This window comes from Notolabrus celidotus, chromosome 9 (genome assembly GCF_009762535.1).
Source record: "Notolabrus celidotus isolate fNotCel1 chromosome 9, fNotCel1.pri, whole genome shotgun sequence".
Classification (NCBI taxonomy): domain Eukaryota; kingdom Metazoa; phylum Chordata; class Actinopteri; order Labriformes; family Labridae; genus Notolabrus; species Notolabrus celidotus.
In genome coordinates, this window is record NC_048280.1 from 19,989,702 (window position 1) to 20,007,798 (window position 18,097).

The 18,097-nt window shown below is 41.1% G+C and overlaps 1 protein-coding gene across 3 annotated transcripts in view; it reads left to right on the forward strand.

Moving 5' to 3' along the window:
• stpg2 (sperm-tail PG-rich repeat containing 2) overlaps nt 1-18,097 on the forward strand; it is a 67,625-nt gene that overhangs the window by 14,887 nt on the left and 34,641 nt on the right. For all 3 annotated transcript variants that reach the window (XM_034692994.1, XM_034692995.1, XM_034692996.1), the window contains exons 8-10: nt 5,199-5,361; nt 8,058-8,221; nt 8,391-8,477. In XM_034692994.1, the coding sequence (XP_034548885.1) occupies nt 5,199-5,361; nt 8,058-8,221; nt 8,391-8,477 (414 nt within the window). The remainder of the gene's footprint in view (nt 1-5,198; nt 5,362-8,057; nt 8,222-8,390; nt 8,478-18,097) is intronic.

The window sequence follows — 18,097 nt, forward strand, 5'->3', positions numbered from 1 at the left end:
TTGCTTGTTTAATTGATGTGCTGGGAGTGAAAGGTTTTTTCACATGGGGGGTGAAGATGAGTTTATTAAGAGGCTCAGAGGAACGCACATGAAGGATGTGAAGATGTGCAGTTTTACCTCTCAGGAAGAGCTCAACTCCTCTGTTGCACTGCCCCACAGACTCGCTCCTGCGAAACTCCCTGACTGATGTTTTGATTATCGCTCCGACACACAGGCACAACCTGACGGTGTATGCACACACACGCGCGCTTATCAAAAAAGTCAAACATGACAAACTCATCTGTAGACAGATAAAGACATTAAAGGAACAAGTTCACATGTACTGCTGACATGCATCCAAATGAAGACATCTGCATCCACAAGACCTACACACACACACACACACACACACACACACACACACACACACACACACACACACACACACACACACACACACTAGTTGCCTGAAATGACCTTAATAATGTCTGCAACACAAAGAACATAAAACCGCTAGTTTTCTGGTAAGAACAACTGATGCAAGATTCTTGGGCTCATTTCATCTTTATTTGTGTGTGTGTGTGTGTGTGTGTGTGTGTGTGTGTGTGTGTGTGTGTGTGTGTGTGTGTGTGTGTGTGTCTGTCTGTCTGTCTGTCTGTCTGTCTGTCTGTCTGTCTGTCTGTCTGTGTGTGTGTGTCTGTGCGTGTGTTATAGTGCATTCTGACCTAATTTCCCCACACATGCTGTGTTAGTGCATCGACCCTGTGATGTCGTCACTGACACCCACCTAAGAACTGTTACTGTGTGTGTGCATGTGCGTGTGTGCGCGTGCACATGTCACAAGTCATCTGCAGAACTGAGAACGACAGTTTGCTTAGATCTCCGTCTCCCTGTGAGTCCAGCTCCATCTGACGCCATTACCCTGCGGAGGGATGGAGAGGAAACGAGGGAAGGTGGGAGTTAAGGAAAGAGGGGGGGAGAGAGAGGGAGATAAGAGGGACAGCTGGAATCATCCAGACCTCGCCTCTCTTTCTCCCTTTGACGTCGCAATTTCCCAATATCAAAGCATCAATCCGACACTTTGTCAAAACAGGCCTTTTCCTTGATTCTCTCTTGCCCTCACTCCCCCACTCATCCCCCTTTTCTCTTTTTGTTCCCTCCTTTTCATGTCTTCATTAACTCTCCGTCTTTTTACAGAGAATATTTAAGGTTAAAAGACTCTTGTGTTTCCCTTATTTGCCATTCATTTGCGCTTCCCCTCTACTCATTTATGACTGTATCTTCTATCCTTTCTATTCACATGCATCCCAAGAGACCATCAACTCTATTGGTGCTTCACAAACCTTTTATCTGATCCCTGAATACGAAGGAAATCATTTTAATTCTATGTTAAGGTTATTATTAAGTTGACCCTGTTACTAGCCGTAGTGACGTCTGATAAACAAATCAGGAATGCATGTTGCAAAAACATGAAACTTATTGCCAAAATGATGCACATACAACAATCAAATAGTGCTTTATTTACAGAAATCTGATACGTAATCTTTTGCTCTATCACTTTGTGGCCTCATTATGATCAGAATATTATCAGATGTTAAGAGGTTCAGTCAGTGAGATGCCCACACAGGTCTCATATTCCTCCGCTATTTTTGTTTTATTACAGTTTGGCAGTGGAGAATTGTGGAGTGTAAATGAAAAATCCACCTCTAGAATAGAAGAAGATCAATGTGAAATGCCAACAAAGCTCTGTCAGTCGGAGGGAAATAGAAAAAAAAATTGTCCCCATGAATAAGGCTTTATCAAAGCCAGCAGAGCGGTGTTAGATTGACAGATGGCCACAAACCACAGTTGCACAACTGACTTTGAATGAACACAGTTTATTTTGGCCTTGAAACAGCATGTCATGTAACTCCCGCCCTGTCTCTCTTCACTTTCTCCATTTTTTTAAACAGAAACACTTTCCTCTCTGGCTGCACGTCTTTGCTTCTTTTTCTTTTTCTTTTATTTCTCCCTTTTTCCTCCACATCGCTCAATGACTCAACGGTGCATTTTGATGTAATTGTTATTTCCACACAATTTTCCGTAGGCTGAATTCTCTTTAAATGAAAAATGTAAATCAATGATTGGTATGTTTCCAACAAATGGTACACTATAGGATTACTGTAGTTTTAACATCACTCAGGGAGGCTGATTTAAAGTGTGAGTTACTGAGATTGTAAATGTGGACATGATGTGATTGGAGGGAATCAGGTCCTTTTATTCCTCCCTGTATCGATAACAAGCAGCTAAATGGCTGGGTTGTGAGAGGCTGAAGAGAAATTTAATGTTACCCAGATTCACTGTTCACTGTCAGTAATTTTGACTGAAAAGGCAACTTATCTGCTTCAGGCTCTTGATTGCCTGTGTTGTTAGGGTATCAGATAAACACGTTTGTACCTGGAAGTGAAGCTGCCCAGCTACGGCTGTGCTGAATAAGCCCTGATATCAGCTAAACAGTCAAAGAACATTACATACCTGATTGGGTGCATCATTATTTTTGAAAGGGAGATGCTGTTTCCTCAATCTCATTTTCTCCTCACTTATCTCACCAATCTGTCCTGTCTGTTCGCATTTTGTGCTCTTTCACTCTTTCTGCTAAAATTCGCTCTTTTTCTTTTGACTTGTTTTGTCTTTTTTGTCTGCTCTGCCCTTTTCTCAGTTTAGCTTGTTGGGAATTTGATGTGCTGTTAAAGTGTCTGAATACATTTCAGATTTCAACATAGCACACTATCTGGAGGGCTGGTCATGTAAGTTTGTCAGTTGGTTGGAAACATAGACTTTATAAAATATGGACGTAGTATTCGTGATGTCACCCATCTGTTTCTGAAGCGCTGTTTTGAGGCCAATCGGCGGCGGCATCCATATTGCTGCTGTCGAGCGATTGTGAAATAATGCTACAGTGTTCCCGCCTGCCAATCAAGTCAGCTGTGCCTCTCATTGGAAGACTCGTAATCTCAATATCTTCAAAATTGCCACGTTAGACAAAAATTCACCCCCCCTACAGTGTGTGCCAATCGAGAAATTAGCTATCCAGACTACACTCGTCTTTTGTACCAGGCTGTAAACATGTTTATTTCTGCTGTAAAGATCGGCTTTTTTGAATTGGTGTGTATGTGGTTTCCGGTACTTTCGGAGCCAGCCTCAAGCGGATCCTTGATGAACTGCAGTTTTTAGCACTTCCGCATTGGAATTATATTTTTAGACCGGAGGTTGCCGCTTGGTTGGAAAGTATATTCAAGAACTGTGAAAGAGTTTGCAGCCATGATCCCTGATTTTCAAAACAATAAACATGTAAAATCAGTAGCCTCATGCACGCTATCTCGTGCACTTTCAGTGAATTACTTTGTGTTTATGAGCCTTCCACCTCTACTTGTTTACCTGACTGAAGTATCTCAACTATTGATTGTCATGATTAAATATCCACAGCTAGAATTCTATTTGTGCTCCAGATAGGTGGATGGAGGGATAAATTCGTTGATCATAAACAGTGCTCATCATTCTCATCAGTAGAAAGAATTGCTTAATAGACTGCACTTATTGCTTTTCTTGTTGTGAGAATACTCAAAGTGCTTTTACAGTACACGTCAAAGTCACAAATTTGTGCACTAATGGCAGAGGATGCAACTTAAAGTGCCCATCAGTGCTAACCAATCCCATTCACATGCAATCACATAGTGCTAACTATGCCCCTGAGAGCAATTCATGGTTTGGTGTCTCGCCCAAGGACACTTTGGTTTTTGAGTGCAGGAGTTGGGGATTGAACCACAGACCTTCCAGTTAGGAGACGATCAGTGTTGTAGTCAAGTCACCATCCTTAGGTTCCAGTCCCTAGTGTTTCAAGTCTGAAGTGATCTGAATACACTGACCGTGTGGGACTGTGTGAAATGTGTAGAAAAAACATTGTATTTATTTACAACAGATACATTGGGCCTAATTGCGCATCATGCCTCTCTTAATGGGGAGACGCACTCATGGACTCTGCTACAGTAGTTCACTGCAGGTGTGTAATAAACTCAATAATACTTGCAACCGATGTACCATTAATCAGAATTTTAACAAACCCACCATCTTGGACCAAATGGCTGAGTCACTTTGAAGACTTACATTACCATTAGCTAGCAGCAAACTTAGCTTAGTTTAGTTTACAGTAACCCATTTAAGCTTGTACAGCACTTTGGTCAACTGTGGTTGTTTTAAATGTGCTATATAAATACATTTTGACTTGACTTGACTTATTAACTATCCAAGTAATATTAGCATCTGTTTTATTTTTCTGGATGAATTTGGTTTGAGCTTGTTCCCAACTCTTCTAGATATATATTTTTTAACATATCACACGTATTTTCACCAAGCAGCAACCTCTGGTCTCAAACTATGAAGCCAATGCGGAAGTGTTATAAACTGCAATTCATTGAGAATCTGCTTGGGGCTGGCTGCAGAAACACTGGATACCACATAGACACCAATTAAAAAAAGGGTGAATTTTTTTCTAACGCAACAGTTCAGAAGATATTAAGATTACGAGTTTTTGCCCAAATAAAGACATGACTGACTTGACTCCCAGACAGGAACACATAGCTGTAAGCTTGGAGGCTCAAACTCCGCCTCTTTATGTCACACTATGCCTGGTTGAGTTCTGCATTTCCAATATGGCTGCCGCCACCGCTTGGCTTCAAAATGGCGCTCAGGAACAGATGGGTGACGTCACGGATACTACCTCCATTATTTATACATTCTATGATTTTCACTGCTGTTTTGAGTTGCTCTAAATTCTTTGAAGCTAAACTTTTGCCACTTTTCATGGCACCACTTGAGGCATCTCAACAAGAACTGCCGCTGAACAAGACAGCACATGAGCGGGGGTGAAGGGATCAAATTTACCAGATTGTTAGAGCTGTTAATGTTCATGTCTGAGTCTGATTCTGAGTCATCAGAACTCAAATACAAGTAGAGTCAGAACTTGAGCTGTACCGGAGTCCGAGTCCTGGACTCAGTACTGCAACCCCGGAGACAACCAACTCTACCATTGAGCCACAGTTACTGCTGTACATTTTGAACTGTACAGTTACAGTTTGTGTTAGAAGCTGGAGTACAGATAGAGTTTTCCAACCCTCTTCTCTGCCTTCATAGTAACTCATCTTTAACCCCTGTCTTTCCCTCTCCTTGTATCTTCCCTTTAGAGATTCAGCCCCATGAAGGAAGTGTCGCCCCCTGTTGGTGCATATAATGACCCGCGCTGCGCTCTGGAGCTACTGAAGAGGAACGCAGGGGTGAAGAAAAGTCCATTTGGTTTAACTGCAGCACGCTTCAATCCTAACCATAACAAGACATGCTCCACACCAGGTCAGCCTGTGTAGTCAGTGTGGTTGGTTATATGATTCCCAGTCTTTGATGTGTCCAATCAGTGTTCTTATGTCCTGTTTTGTCTGCTACTTTTGAAATCACTGTGTAAAGATGTGTAGTTTTGGCAAAACCACACGTTTTTTCAATATTTTATTAGTTTCTTTATCATAGATCCAATATGAGCTCACAATTCTAATCAAAAGAACAAGTAAAAACCTGAATATGTATTTTATGTTCAAGCCTCATGTACTTGATTTAAGAGCAGACATTTAAGTCAAACTAACATTACATCACCAAGTATGACTGGATTTAAGGGCAAACCATGATTTGGCTGGAAAGATTAAATGCCAGTGTGGTGCTCAAATGCAGGACTGATGGAGTTTTTGATATATAGGTTGTGCTGCAGAATTGACAGGTGAGACAGCACTTTATTCCTTAAATGTCACAGTTGTACCAAACTGAGGACTTTAAAGGCCTTACCTCTTTTATTGTCATTGCTGGTGACATTGTGCAAAAGTTACACTGCATTTTCATAGTTTGTGTTTTTGTTTTTGTACAAATATTTTTTTCCTTTAGTACTATCTGAATTGTTTGGTATATTTAATCTTTTTATTATGATGAGTGTGATTTAAGAAACAAATAAATAGGGGCGCCGTTGGTCTGGTGGTCTAAGCGCGTGCCCCTTATACAGAGGCTATAGTCCTTGTCGCAGAGGTCGGAGGCTCGATTCCAGCCTTGACCATTTAGTGCATGTCCTCCCCCACTCTCTACTCCCCACATTTCCTGTCTCTCTTCAGTTGTCCTGTCCATTAAAGGTGAAAATGCCCTAAGATATAACTTAAAAAACCCCAAAAAGAAACAAATAAATCGAGTCAGCCATAACATTATGACCACTCACTGACAGGTGAAGTGAATGACATTAATTATCATGTTACAATGGCACCTGTCAGTAGGTGTGATATGTTAGGAAGCAAGTAAACATTTCGTCCTTGTAGTTCATGAGTTGGAAGCAAGAAAAATGTGCAAGCGCTAAGATGTGAGCGACTATGACAACGGCCAAACTGTGATGGCTAGATGACTGGGTCAGAGCATCTGTCAAACTGCAACTCTCTTCAGCTGTTCCCAGTCTGCAGTCAGAACTGACTAAAAGTGGTCAAAGAAAGGAAGACCAGTGAACCTGTGGGAGGGTCATGGGCCCGGGGCTCACTGATGTGCATAAGAAACTAAAGGTGGCCAGCTTTGGTCTCAGAGTCAGAACACAGTGCTTCCCAGTTTCTTGCATATGGGGTTGTGTATCTGCAGACCAGTCATGCCCTTGCTGACCCCTGTCCACTGCTGAAGTGCCTATAATTAGCATGTGGGCATCAGAACTGGACCACAAAGTAATTAAAGAAGTAGGCCTGGAGGAGCACAACAACAAATTCGAAGTGTCGACTTGGCCGCTGATTATCCCAGGTCTCCATCCAATTGAGCATCTGTGCGATGTGTTGGACCCATAGACTGTATAAAATATGGACGTGGTATCCGTGACGTCACCCATCTGTTTCTGAAGCTCTGTTTTGAGGCCAATCGTCGGCGGCAGACACATTGCTGCTGTCGAGCAATTGTGACGTAAAGAGGCGGGCTTTGAGCCTCCTAGCCAACAGCTACAGTGTTCCCGCCTGTCAATAAAGTCTGCTGTGCCTCTCATTGGAAGACTCGTAATCTCAATATATTTGAAATTGCCTCGTTTGAAATAAATTCACCCCCCCTACGGTGTGATCCGATCGAGAAATGAGCTATCCAGACTACACTCGTTTTTTGTACCAGGCTGTAAACATGTTTATTTCTGCTGTAAAGATCGGCTTTTTTGAATTGGTGTGTATGTGGTTTCCAGTACTTTCGGAGCCAGCCTCAAGTGGATCCTTGATGAACTGCAGTTTTTAGCACTTCCGCATTGGACTCATATTTTTAGACCAGAGTTATCCGCTTGGTTGGACATCCAAGTCCAATCCATGGAGGCCCCACCTCCCAATTTTCCGGACTTAAAAGATCTGCTGCTAATGTCATGGTGCCAGATTCTACAGCCCACCTTTAGAGGATTTTACGTCTCATCAGTCAAGGCCAAACAACACTTACATAACACATAATTAGCAGCTATAATGTCCCTAATGATTGTTTTATACCCTGTGTTTCCAACTGAATCTGTCATGGAATTAACGACAAACATGTCTTCTTTATTTCCTTGTCACGCTTAATTGCCTGTAATTGAGTTTGGAAGTTGTGGCTGTTTAAGCATGTCAAGTAGAGATTCGTCCTTATGTGTTTCTGAGCATTTTTCCTCTCAAGCTGTTACCAAAGCCTGTGTTCACACATGCAGACATGGAACTGTGTTGTTGTGGAGACAACTAATAAAGTAGGGATAACACGTGTGTCTCCATATGGCAGTGTTCACCGTATGTGTCATTCTCAGCCAATGCTGCTCGTTCTGCCAACATTAAAATATCCTAAAGCCAAAGTCACACCTACGCTGCACATGTTTGTTGTCTGCTGCTTCAAACAGACTTTTACCACATGATTGTATTGTTATGGAGCTTTGAACGTAACTAATAGAGTCGAGGGTAGGGAAACATTTGATCAAAAACACAGTGAAAAAGAATGACAATAAAAAAACATCCTCTATACACAATAATCCAGTCTTTGTCTTTTCTGTGCAGGTCCAGGGTCCTACAATGTCTTTGAGCGCAGTTTAGCCAGTGAGAGTTTCAAAAAGGCATTTTTAGAAAGGACCAGGAAGGGAGGCTTTGGCTCCACTGCTCAACGCAACTTCATCTTCCACAACAAGGAATCGATAGATGCCCCAAGTCCAGGGCAGTATGAGGTAAGAAGATCCATCACTGTAGTCATTCAATATGTTTCTTTCTATTTTCTTTCTTTCTGTAAGGATAAATGTTCTTGTATTAATAGTCTGAAATATGAAGCTCTGTGAATCCTTGACAACAAACTGTTTTATGTACATGTGTGTGTAAATCTACTGTATTTATGTTCAGACAGAAAAGAAGACAGAGGAGAACTACAAACAGCAGCACACAGCTGTTTTCAGATCAGCCACAGAACGTTTATCACGACCAGCTAAAGTAAGTCTCTTCCCCTCGAGTCCCTTTGCCTTCTTTTCTCCTAATTTTCCCCACAGTTATCTTTGTCTCGCTTGTTCTTATCCTCACACCAAGTTAACGTCTTAAAGCCGTTGAAACTTACTCAGCAGAGGAGTCCAAGAAGAAGTAAAACAACATCACATGCCAATTTCTTACTTTCATGAATTGGGACATCACAGCGGTAGCATCTGACCCGCTATGCCAAGGGTTCCTGTTTCCCAGCAGATGATTTTCTTAGACTGCTTCTTTTCCCTCTTTTTCCTAATGCTCATTTATGCTGAAGAAAACAGGTCACAATATGGGATAATTAGTTTTCTTGTTCCTCTCAAAAGCTGCTTTTCTATTTGCTGTGATCTTTCTCTAGTTTCTTTCTCCACCACTTTTCTGACTTTATTCCTCTCATGACTATTTTAATCTAAACATGATTTAACAAAAATAGTCTTCATTCTCAGTATAGCTTTGTGAAATCCTTTTATTTAAGATCAGGCTTTTAAAAGTCTTGGTGATGTGGTACTCATGCAAATTTAAACCAGAGTATTTCTATAACAATTAATTATTCATCTTAAAGGTGACATATCATGCAAAATCGACTTTTTAATGGTTCTCTACCTGAAATATGTGTCCCTGGCATGTCTACAAACCCCCCGAAAATGAAAAAAATCCTTTCTGTGACCAATCCTTCAGAAAGGTCCTGCTGCAGGCGCCTCTCCGTCAGGATCAGATTCGGGATCAAATTCAGCGGGTTGAAGTAATGCGGGTCTGTGAGCAGGTATGTCTATTCAGATCAACGTGCTGGACAGCCGAGGGCACATCCACTTCCTGAGGGGGCGTGGTCAGAGAGCTCATTCTCATTTAAAGGCACAGACACAGAAAACAGCCTGTTCTGAGCAGGGCTGAAAAAGAGGGGTTTACAGGCATGCCAAAATCTGATTTCAAAGTGTCTTTCTGAGCATAAACTTCAAAGACATGTTTTGGGGACCTCTTAGACCAATATATTTTGATTAAAAAGAGCATAATATGTCACCTTTAAAGCACCAATACACAAAGTGAATCTCAGCCACACATTTATCCAAACCTGAGATCCAAAAAGATAAAAGTTGTCATTTAAAAGAACACTTAAACCTTTCAGGAATGACTTTAACTGATTCAATTATGCGAAAGGAAAATGACTTGAGAAAATGTATACTAGCCTACCACTTTATCCCCCAATTTTGCCAACTAGATTACAATTCTTCTTTTTGAGATGTTCTGTCTCGCATCCAAAAAAGCATCTTCAGCCTTGAACTAAAGAAGGCTCTTTTCTTTTCTATATCTCCAAGTTTGCGTTTGCTATGTTTATATGGACCATTGGTTATCAGAATAAGAGCAGATCTGAATAAAATTGTTGAATATAAACACTTCAATCAGAAGAAGCAGGTCTCATCTGGCCCATTCGGAAGTAGGTCTGGTTTTGACCTAGTGGTGTATGGTTACTACCAAGCAGCAAACTCCAGTCTAAAATTATGAGTCCAATGCGGAAGTGCGTTGTAACGCGGCAATTTCGAAGATATTGAGATTACGAGTCTTCCAATGAGAGGCACAGCTGACTTGATTGACAGGCGGGAACACTGTAGCTGTTGGCTAGGAGGCTCAAAGCCCGCCTCTTTACGTCACAATCACTTGACAGCAGCAATATGGCTGCCGCTGAAGATTGGCCTCAAAACAGCGCTTCAGAAACAGATGGGTGACGTCACGGATACCGTGTCCATATTTCATACAGTCTATGGTTACTACCTAGTGTTTTTGCTGCTTGTTACTGGGATTGATGACCACGTGACGTGACAAGTCTTTGTTTTTTGTTAGAACTTCACAGGATAGAGACATTGCAGTAGCTTGCAAAACCTGTCTGTAGGTGGCACAACTTTTTTTGCTGGAGACTTAAGAAAACACTGGATTGTTGAGTGTTTGGTTGGTCAAACAAACAAACAAACAAACAAACAAACAAACAAACAAACAAACAAACAAACAAACAAACAAACAAACAAAACAAGGATTCAAATAAAAAACAGACATCCAAAGTCACAGACTTTGGTGTACAATGAAGGCTGAGCGCAGAAGCACTATGGAGGCATGCATAGACACTTTCACTTTATTTGTTACACATTATATACAATGATACAGCAACAGTTGTGTTTGTTAACAACAAGAACGGGCAAATGAACAGTTTCCTCTTCTACTATTTTGGCACTATAGACTGGGAGAACAACTCTGTGCATGTCAATATGGTTTTACTTTGATTAAATGCTTTATGCACGTAGACGCAGGTCTTAATCAGATCATTCTTTTTAGCGTTCAAGTAAACTGTGAAGTTGGAATCCACACTTCATCCCCTATCAGTATATATGCAGTTTATTTGAACCATACCTGTGCTGAATTTGGGAAAGTGACAATGCTTGTATTGTGAAAGCTGTGGTTCTCTGCCCTGTGTGACACAGGGTGGTGTTTACTTGCATATAAATAATGTGCTAATGAAGAAACACAGAGAAGCAGATGGATGTGAGGGTTAGCGACTGACTCCAGTATTAAAATAATGTTCTTGGGGAAAATTATGTAAATTTCCTTCTAAGTGTATGCGACAGCATTTTAAAATTCCAGATACACAATTTGTGTTTTCAAGTACCCTTCTGGGTGCCAGCTGGTGTTTACTCTGATTTACTCCAAAGGTTAGAAGTGTTATCTGAATCTTGAGGCAAAGGTCTACAGAAATTATTTTAGCACTGCAAATCACACTGCTCTCTGGAAACACTGAGTTTAAAGAGCAATGCTGTACTTATAACACAGAGCTGAAAACTGCTGCTGTGATGTGCCAGATTACTGGGTTAAGTTTGTCATCTTGTAGCTTTCATAGATGTCCCTATTAGTTTTACTCTGCATGATGTTTGAACACTAAAGAGAGAACTGGAGCTGGACGATACTTTTCCACACTCCTGCTTCTAGAGCCGAATGACCTGTAACAGTTAAACTTCTGATCATCAGCTTTGAAAGTGATGTTTCCCAAGTCAGAAAATCAACTGTGCGTAGTCATCACCTGTGCTCTATGTAGTTGTCAGTCTTTGCTGTGAGGACAGAGAGCCCTGCTGGTTTTCATCCCTGCTTCATCCCCTCTAATCAGAGAGTGATTTTCACCTCGGAAACAAAGTGAAAGCAATTAACTAGCTGGTAGGACATAAAACCAGCAGGACTGCAGCACGGAGTGAAAGGACTGAGTGATACTGCTCTGGCAAATGGGGAGCACAGCCTTCAAAAATACAGGTATTAACACCAAATACATCTGCATTAGAGAGTGAGCATCCTCAAATAGATCAACATTGTTGACTTGTTTTTCTACGGATGAGGGGTAGAGGCAAGCGGCAACCTCCGGTCTAAAAATATGAGTCTAATCCGGAAGCTAAAAAATGCAGTTCATCAAGGATCTGCTTGAGGCTGGCTCTGGAAGTACTGGAAACCACATACACACCAATTCAAAAAAGCCGATCTTTACAGCAGAAATAAACATGTTTACAGCACGGTACAAAAGACAAGTGTAGTCTTGATAGCTCATTTCTCGATTGGCACACACTGTACGGGGGGTGAATTTTTTCTAACACGGCAATTTAGAAGATATTGAGATTACAAGTCTTCCAATGAGAGGGACAGCTGACTTGATTGAAAGGCAGGAACATTGTAGCTGTTGCCTAGGATGCTCAAAGCCCGCCTCTTTATGTCACAATCACTCGACAGAAGCAATATGGCGGCCGACGACGATTGGCCTCAAAACAGCTCTTCAGAAACAGATGGCTGACGTCACGGATACCACGTCCATATTTTATACAGTCTATGGTTACTACCTAGTGTTTTTGCTGTTTGTTACTGGGATTGATGACCACGTGACGTGACAAGTCTTTGTTTTTTGTTAGAACTTCACAGGATAGAGACATTGCAGTAGCTTGCAAAACCTGTCTGTAGGTGACAACTTTTTTTGCTGGAGACTTAAGAAAACGCTGGATTGTTGAGTGTTTGGTTGTCACTCGACAGAGGCAATATGGCGGCCGACGACGATTAGCCTCAAAACAGCTCTTCAGAAACAGATGGCTGACGTCACGGATACCACGTCCATATTTTATACAGTCTTTGGGTAGAGGTCAAGTTCAGCTTGGGTGAAGTAGGCATTTTATTTATTTTCCCCCTGCTGTGCCCAGCATAGAATTAAAAGGATAACAAGATCATCTTGATAGTTAGAAGTAACAGTTTTTACCATCTTCAATAGTCCTACTATATGTCCCTGTGGTTATTATTTCACAGGGCAGAGTGTGGCATCTTTTACCACTTCTCTTTTTACACTCATATATTTGATCAACAGTTGGTACAAAGTTGCTTTTATTTCTACGTTTACATCACTGTTTGTACTGCAATGTTTAGTTAGATGATGTGGATTCTTGTATTCTTCACTTTGTGTGCACATCCTAAATGAACTTCAGCAAGTGTGATGACACTCATTAGAAAGCAGAGAATGATCCATTAAGGATTCTGGTACTGATCATCTCTGTAATAGTCTGTACCTCATATATCTGTCTGCGCTTTTTGCCATTTTTCACCACAATGGCTCCATGTAGTTTGTTGTCAGGCTGCAGTATATTGTGCTGATGGACGATCTGGCTCACTCACAATCCCTGGTGGTAAATCCTAATGGAGACAGTAAAAAACTTGACAGCATTACTATACATAGTCTAAAAAGTGTCTGTGTGTCACATTGCATGCACTGATACGATGCAGGTAACCTGAGGCCTGCAGGTTCCTTGATCAGAAGTCAACTTTCATTATATGCTAGACACACAGGGTGATTAAATATTTAACAATAGTTTTGACTTGGTTCAGCTCCCTATAGCAGTACCTCCAGCTTGTTTTCGTGTTCCCACAAACATAATTGGCCGCAATTGCAGGTGGGGAGCTGGCAAGGTCAGGGTGAAAAGAAGCAGTTGGCGGCACCATGTGTGACAGAGGCAGCACATGTCAGTCTGCAGTTCTCCTCGGGATAACAGCATGGTAAGCTGTCACAAAGACTGCAGTGCACAGGGTTCGGACTTGAAAACTGAACCAAAAAAAAAAGAGAAAGAAAAATATTAACCCAAAAGCTCATTAACTGTTCTTAAGAGATGTAATATCCTCTCCATATTTTCCTCACAGTCTCACTCCTCTTTCTTCTTCTTTTTGGGCAGTACCTCTGAGTGCTCTGTGGAGAAGATCTGAGGCCTTTTGTAATGGCTCCACACTGAGCCTCCTTTATGACCAGTTAATGAAAAATCACCCGGGGACGTCTTAGCCTGTAACAGTTAGCACATGCAGCGCCTCAGCCTTGGCTGTATCCCTGGTAACGGTCCCCTACTGAGATGGATATTAAAAGTGTCTAATCAGGAAACAATCACCGTCATGAGAAGGGAGACAAGAAAGAGAGGAAGAAAAAAGGCTAAAAAGAAGTCTTAATGATCTGTTTGATGTCTGAAAGTTGATGTCGTCTGTACTTGACTTAAAAGCTTCAACTTGCAGTAAAGGTTAACATTTTTTGGGAGAAATTTCTCACACTGCTGTGCTTTTAAAATCAGACTTATAAAAGCTGTACCATGTCAGCTTAACTTATAGGGCTGCCTTGTGGGATGCATTAAACACAAACAGGACGACCTATTCTCTGATTTCCTAGGAAAATGTAGAATATTTTTCTGCTGCTCTTCTTTGACAGTAGTTTGAGATTAATTACAGTTTATTTAGTCTGCAAACAAGTGAAATAAGAACTGGATGGTCAAACAGTGGTTTAAACATGTATTGAATATCTTGGAGTGATTCTTTTGGGTTGATTTTTCTTATCTTGTGCCACGTGCTCATTCAAAGGTAGCTTAAATTTAAGCAGTTTAAATCAAACACACCTTCAAAAAGCAAGTTCAATATCTGAAGGCCAAGTCAGATCTGTGCTTTAGCTATGGGTCTGGATCTGATAGGACATGATTACCTGTCCGTGGAAAGAAAGAATTGGGCATGTTGTTGAGAAAAATGACAGATCTGAAAGTAGAGATTATTATGAGTGGAGCACACCTCAAATGATGGTTTGCTTTTTTCCCCCATGTGTATTCCAGTGCTCTTTTCCAGCACTATTTCTCCCGATCTCCATCTTTATTGCCCTATCCTTCTCCTTTCTCTCTCTCCATCTCCTGCCTTCTCTTCCAACACTTCCTGATAATGACCTTTCTTTAGCAGAGGTCGTGGGATACCCTCAGGCAGCGCTGGGAGAGAATAAGTGTGGAATTTAATTTGGACCGATGTTTTTCCCCTTGGCAGTGGATTTCCTCTCTCTTCCATACATCAGTGAAATATTTTCCTGTCCCTCCAAGCGACAGGAGAGAGGGTTGACAGGGAGCTTTGTCTCTCCGTCAGTCACTTTTTCACTAATTTGTTTCTGCCTATCGTCATCTATGTCGATTTTGTCCTGTTGCCAATGATGTTGAGATTAATAGTGGTCCTGATGGATGGTTATACTCAGTGAGGCAGTGTCAGTGGCAAGGGCATTGGTTCAGTAATAAGGTACTGGTGATAGCTCAGAGTGCACTGTAAGTGGAATATTGAAATACAACAATTTGACTGTGAGGTATCATGTCACAGTTTAACCCAAAAACGGAAGAGGACCCTAATCCAGATCATAAAAATACAATATTGAAAATTCAAAATCAATAAAAACCAATCAAGTCCATTAGAAAAAAGTGCAAACACAAGTAAATCAAGAAGGTAAACATCAACACGGGCAGCATGGGAAGATGAATCCAAAGAAACATGAAAAGGCCCTGAACAAAATACTTATAAGAACACCAATCAAACAAAGTCCATGGAAGAAAACACAGATGATTGGACAAAAAACTAACTTGGAGGAATCAGAGACTAAATAAACATGTGGGTAATTAGACACAGATGAGACTAGCAATACACAGGTGATAGGGCGAGGCACACAATCACAAAGGCTGGAAAAAATACTTAGGCAGGAGGAAGGGATGTAATGGGACCTCATGAGACAGCTGAAAAAAGATACACATTCAGGAAGATTCACATTGGTGAGATGGAAGACAAATATCAATACACTTATTACACAGCAGAGGGCGCTATATGCAACATATTGTTAACACCTCTGTTCTCTGTAGCTGAATTGAGCTGTGCAGACATGGAAAATTTGCATTTGAGGATGCACCACCAGTGTCCCCAAACAAAGATGATACCCGGGTGGCCTAAAGTATATTTGCTGAACACTTCAGCATTTATCCATATAAGATTACCATTCACTATTGATTAACTAGTGGTATGATCCCCCCCCCCCCCCCCCCCCCCCCCCCCCCCCCCCCCCCCCCCCCCCCTCTCTCTCTCTCTCTCTCTCTCTTCTTTCTCCGTTTCTCTCTACTCCTCACATAATGTCATGAGTAGTGTCTCCATATCTGCTCTGCAGTTAACAGAGAAGAAGGGAGATGTAACAATGTGAGAGCTTACTCGTTTTTAAGAGGTGCGAGATCACTGGACAGTTTTTACTGTTCAACTTTCTTTTAGCCGATTTCATTTACTCCCACAGGATTATGATCTATCAGAAGCACCTTTTTGCATACTTTCAAATTAAAGCATCCTTGTTTTCAAAATGGGAAAAAAGTAATCTAGGTGTAAAGCAGTAAAAGAGCTAAAATGAATCACAACAAGTAGTAATTTTAAAAGCATGTTTCATTTACCACGCTCTATTAGAAATACTTTGTGATAACATATAATATAAATGATCAATATAATATTTTTTCCAGTTTTGTTTAATATATACACAAGCCAGATATTTGCCAATAATATAAAAGTTGTTTTTCCAGCAGTGCTGTTGACTCCATGCGTGTCATTGTAAACAGATGAAAGAAGGCAATAATGTCAGTGCCAGTCAGACAAATTTCAGATTATCTACACTAATATCTGCCACCCTGAGTACAAACAACACTCCATAATCCTCCTTTGTCAGTGCGAAACTGGCACGATGGAACCAGACACACAATATTAAACACAGCTTTTATTACTTTGACCACTGACAGGGATTGGTTCATATTTGATGATTCATAATACACCAAGCGTGTGAAAATAATAATGAACACAAATAGAAAAAGGAGTCACTTCATAACTGGAGACATTTCCATCCTTAACTTGGCAGCTCTTGCAGCTGCTTGCAGATGTAATTCACTCACTTCCAAAGGCATGGCAACTAATAAAAATGACTTTGTACTCATGTACATTTACTACCACTTTGTAATTTTCTCGCTTCAACTGGAATTGAAAGGTTGGAAGGCACATGTACCAGAATTACTGTAATTTAGTGGTGGAAAATTGCTCACTGTGAAGGCAGAATTATGCATCTGCATCACATAGGGCCTAGCTCTATAGATGATACATAGGATACAACTGCTGCTATTGTGCACGTCTTCAAATGTAACTTGAGTATGAGCTATTAGGGCTGTATGGAGACTGGGCTGGTGTGTCCCCCCGCCCCTTCTGTTTCCAGAGTCACACACAACATAAAAATTATACTAAGTAGCTGCTTTATTGTGTTTTCTGGTCCAGCAACACAGACAGACATCATTCACAAGGCCTGACGCTGTCATGGAAAACCTCATTAATGCCAATTACAAGTGGAAAAACACCAGATTGCTCTCAGAAAAAAAGATACCACAACAATGGACTCGAGGAAGACAGAGAGGAAGAGGAGGGATGACACCGAATGGAAGGAGCAGTGGGAGGGAAAGAAGGAAAGACAAAGAGAATGACGGAGAGAGTGCCTCTGTGTATAATGTGTAATTATCTATCCTATTAGCTCTGGTTGAGATAATTAGAGTGTTTGCTAAACATACATTATCAAACTGAGGAGCAGCATCGTCCCCCTGCTATGCACAATGAACTGAAGAAAAAAATGAGGAGATGAAATTATACTGGAGAGATGGACAGAGGCGAGATAGAAAGAAAGAAGCTGACAACAAAGAAAGAAGAACATAATTAAGACAAAGACAGAAGGACAGCAAAAAGAAGATGAGACATTGCTGTCTGTGGCTTTTAAAGAGATAAAGTTGATAAATAAATAAAAAGCCATTTGAGTCAGACAAAAAGCTTGACAGCTGCATGAAAGGTAATGCCACAGGCAAGATATTCTTGAAGGATCTGGGATAGGAAAATATGCAGTGGCCCAGGGTTTGTCACTTATTGACTTTTTGTCTCTGTGTTTCATGCATTTTTATGATATATCCATGGACAGCTAATGGCATGTCACGCCGCAGTCTCTATTTATGGGAGACAAGGGAGTCGGGTGATGAAAGAAAGGAACAAAAACAGGAAAATGAAGTTATAGATTTTATATGGATTTAACTGTCAGCTGTCAGGGTAATGATGATGATGCGAGTCCCGGTGAGGATTTAGGCGCAGACACATACAAGCACAGAGGGTATGACTTACTTGTCAAATGTGCTCATACACACACAAACACATAAACATATGCAACATTACCCAGAATGAGATACAATCCGTATCTGCATGCATTCATTTAC